Here is a 4,117-nt window from a genome sequence, read left to right on the forward strand (position 1 = left end):
GAAATGCCATGCTATCAGTTAAGCCCATCAGTACCTTCCTCTTGACCCCAGCCCAGGGCTTCCTGTTCCTCCCACACGTGTTGCACTCCTCTGATCAATGCACACTACCTTCACTAACTGGGCACTTTTTTGAAGCACCAAACAATTCTGTCCACCTGCTTTGGACAGGCAAGTGAGACGGCAAATGCATAGAAGAAATGGTGTGGATCTTAGCACCAACGGCACAACTTACTTGTTGCATGATTTTGGGCAAAATGACCACCCACTTCCACTAGAAGGTATGGAGAGGATGAAAGCAATGAAGTCCACAGGTGGGTACTTGTCTTAGAACGTGAAGTGCTTTCCCCACTGGAAAAACTTGACATTCCCTCAAGCACCCTACAGTGCTACGCCCACTGGCAGTAGAATAACTTTACACTGGACAAGAAGTCAATTTTTTTTTTTTATTGGGAAACCAATGTAACAAACCTAGACTTATTGAAAATGAAATCAGTAACTAAGACTCTGCAGGCCCCATCCCCAACCAGCACCAAGGCCTCTGCTTGGCCTGACCCCAGCTTCTTTAGTCCCCAAAAGAACAACCACGTGAAGAACCTGGGGTCAACCTCAGGGCTACTTTCCCACACTGCAACTCCCCATACCCCACCCTCAATTGACACACCCCAGATCAGCAGGCTGGGTCTAGGCCCAAGGAGGGAATAGTGAGGTTTCCTGGGTAGCAGGGAATCACAGCTAAGCCCCAACCTGGTCAAAATTCCAAGTTAGCAAAGGAAGACAGAAGGAAGACTGGCTTGCCCACCCGCTCCCCTCCCCCCAGTCATCCCAGACAACAGGCTCACATCCCTGATCAGTAACACTGTGATTCTGAGGTGTCAGTAGGGCTCCCAGTGGCTTCACCAGATTACTGCAAAGGGTCCAGGGGAGGAGGCAGGCATTTATCCAACCATCTGCTCAGTATTAGCCAGCCAAGCTGCTGCCCTCGCCTTGGGCTGTGGCCCCTCTCCCCTCCAAATACCCATGGCTAGGAACCAGTTCTCCTGCCAGAGAGAAGTCAGTCCAGGAGGCCCTTTCTTCCCCAGCCAGGGAGGAAGGCTGGCCTGGGATGGCTACACCAGCTTCTTGGCTTCAAAGAAGCTCTTGAGGTGCCTCATCTGCCAGACACCGATGGCTACGAGGATGAGGGTCTGCAGGATGGACCACCACAGCACCCTTTGGTTGGTGCTCTCGCTGGTCTGCCGGAAGCGTTCCTCTCGCCACTGTGGGGAGGGAAAACAGACGAGAAGCCTGAGTTGCCTGGGCCTCATCTGGGCCACTGGAACCACTGGGTTCCCTCCCCAGAGGATGCCCCAGGACCAACTAACTGCCCAGGTTCCATTTGCAAGTGTCTGAAAAGAACCACCCCACCTGGGAATGAACTGTCTTCATCCTCACCAGCCATATGCCCCTGGGTAACCCACTCATTTCTCCCAGGTTCACTGGCTCATCTGTCAGGTACAGCCCTCACCTGGTCCTACCCTGATGCCTGGAGGAGTGGTAAAGCGGCCGTAGCATTACTCTATCAGACAGAGCTATCCTGGGATGCTCAGAAATGGATTTGCTCTGAGCCCTCTGCCTGGGTCTCCCAAACTGCTCCTTGCATACTGTGTGCACAGGTTGCAAACTAGTGGTCCAGGGGCTGAATTGAGCCCACACATGTATTTTATAGACTCACACAATGTTTAGACAACATTTAAAACTCAGAATTTTTTACATAAAAAAAAAGCCAAAAACCCAGACCTCTAAGTATCTCTCAAAACCCTGGGTGAGCAAGTCTGCAATGCTGTCCTCAGTTGACAACAGCAGCTGTTCCCATTTAGATAGGTTGCTATTATACCAGTCCTTATGGTCACAGATCCATTCACGGTACAGGCCTGGCTCTGGGACACAAGTGAGTTTGAAACCCCTAATCCTGGGAGCACTGGGAACCATGGAAAGAACACCCAAGGTGTTGGTATCAATTCCTTCTCTGTCACTTTGTGTGGCTCCTCATAAGACAATGACAGCCTCTTAAGAGACTGTCTTCTCAATTACAAAGTAGAGTTAGTAATACCCATCCCACCTTTTAGGCTGGCAGTGCAGCACAGACACAGAAGTCCCTTGGATTCATAATGAATCTGATGTGCAACTCCCGGCTAAGACAGTGGGCAGCCTCTGGGAAGAGGCCCACTGCTCCTCAGCCACTCACCCGCTGGTAGTTCTGCTCTTTCTGGATCTGCTCCACTTGCTCAACCAGCTGTCGCACTCGTAGCTGCAGCTCACTTAACTTGTCTTTGGCAGCAATTTCTGCATAGTCGTTGGCATGTTCACCTACCTGGATGTCCAGGTGAACTCTCTGGAGACAGACAAGACCAGGAAGGTTGAAAGAATCAGGTAGCCCTGCTCTGTCTTCCTGCCAGGGCCTAACAGCTGGTCCTCCCACCTTTCTTCATTTGTTCATTTAGCCAACACTGACTGAGGCGTCCTCAGTGTCTGGCCCTATGGGGCTCTAGGCCCAAAGGCAAGAATAAGCCTTGGCTGATGCTCTCACCAATGCATATACAAAAAGTTTTTCAATCACCCGCTTAATGTTCTCTGGAAACCCAGTTGTACTAAAGACACAAAATCTGACATAGTCACCTACAGTACCACCAGTTAGTTCCTAGTCTTGATGAGCTATAGGTTGAAAGAATCCAGCATGGGTCCACTTACCAGCATGCCTCCAGCAAAGAGAGAGAACTTGGTGGAATTGGAGTGAAGACAGATCTGATGCTCACCAGGGGTATGGGAGGTGAAGGTGAATCTGCCTTCAGAGCCATACTGCCGGGCCAGGATAACCTGGAGAGCAGAGACTTCAATGAGCATTACAGTAAGGATAAGGCTGAATGGTGCTTAAGGCTCTAAGTGCCTTAAAAGTTGACAAGCAGAGACATCCCACAACACTAAAAGTTCCAATGCTGCTTAGTAGCAGTTGCCAAAAACTTGCCTTTGAGCTATCTGGAGAAAGGGTGAAGAGACTGATATGAAGTTGGCATGTGGCCACTCTTGGAAAAGTCTTTACTTAATTCATAACTCATGCCCTTTCAACTCTTTCACTGTGATTCTTATAAGTGAAAGGTGACAGGGAAACGGTTTTGTTTGGTTGGTTTGGGATGTGGTTTAATATCCTTATTTGTCAAATTAAAAGCTGCTCATTCTTTTTGGAAACTACCCTGTTCCCTGATACCCTAAAGTCTATATGCCACAGCTTTAGAGTCAACAAAACTCTTTGGTTTCCAGTACCACAATTAATCCACCCATCACATCTGTTAAGATGGATGAATTTCTATTTCACAGACCTAGAAAAATGGCTCAGGAAAAGCAACTGACTTGAATTTCACAGTGAGATCAGTAACAAGTTGACAGAAGCAGCTAGCACTGAAACAGCCCAAGGTTAAACTGGAGTAAAAACGCAGGTTCTTCCCATAGTACCAACTGCTTTTTTTTTTTTTTTTTTTTTTTTTTTACCAGTTTAGCAGATGCGGAAACTATGAGAGGAAGTACCAGCGCCTGCTTGATCTGGCGCCCAAGTGCAGAGCGGGGTGGGGGGTGCGAGGCTGAGGGGCCGACTCACTTTATCCTCTGGGTCTTTAACCTCCACGAACATGCCAAGTCCAGGGGTGGCCGGCTGGTACTCCTCTCGCTGCTTGTCATACAGCTGCGTCCGGTAGTTTCCTGGAGGGAAGCGGGGCGAGCCCAGTCTGAGGAGTGCGAGGTGGCGCCGGGTCCACGGTGGCCAGGGCACTGCGAGGCAGCCTGCTCCCGGCTCTGAAGACATGACCCTTCCGCACTCCCCCCACCCCCACCCCAAGACCGCGGTCTTGAAAACTCTCTCCCTTCCCCCGTACCTATAACCATGGTCTCGTCCGGAATCTCCTCAATAAAGCACTTTTTTTCCGTCTCCCCAATGTGGAAGTATAGCGCGCCTCCGCGGGCCGCAAACCACAGCAGTAGGAGGAGGACCCGAACGACCCTACCCAACCGGGAGCCAGGGCAGAGCCCGACGACCCACAAGCTCCGCTCAGCAGCCATCTTGCCCCACCTGCCCGCGCAGGCGCAGCGT

The 4,117-nt window shown here is 50.5% G+C and overlaps 1 protein-coding gene across 1 annotated transcript; it reads right to left on the reverse strand.

The window, feature by feature from the left end:
* Window positions 1–429: 429 nt before the first annotated feature.
* Window positions 430–4,117, reverse strand: LOC122440025 (transmembrane emp24 domain-containing protein 9). The gene is made up of 5 exons (XM_043465749.1): window positions 3,903–4,117; window positions 3,629–3,729; window positions 2,728–2,853; window positions 2,225–2,371; window positions 430–1,256 (listed from the first exon to the last, which is right to left on the reverse strand). Exons 1-5 carry the CDS (start codon window positions 4,084–4,086, stop codon window positions 1,107–1,109), a joined length of 708 nt encoding a protein of 235 aa, XP_043321684.1. The 5' UTR covers window positions 4,087–4,117; the 3' UTR covers window positions 430–1,106.

The sequence above is a fragment of the Cervus canadensis genome, chromosome 4 (genome assembly GCF_019320065.1).
Source record: "Cervus canadensis isolate Bull #8, Minnesota chromosome 4, ASM1932006v1, whole genome shotgun sequence".
Classification (NCBI taxonomy): domain Eukaryota; kingdom Metazoa; phylum Chordata; class Mammalia; order Artiodactyla; family Cervidae; genus Cervus; species Cervus canadensis.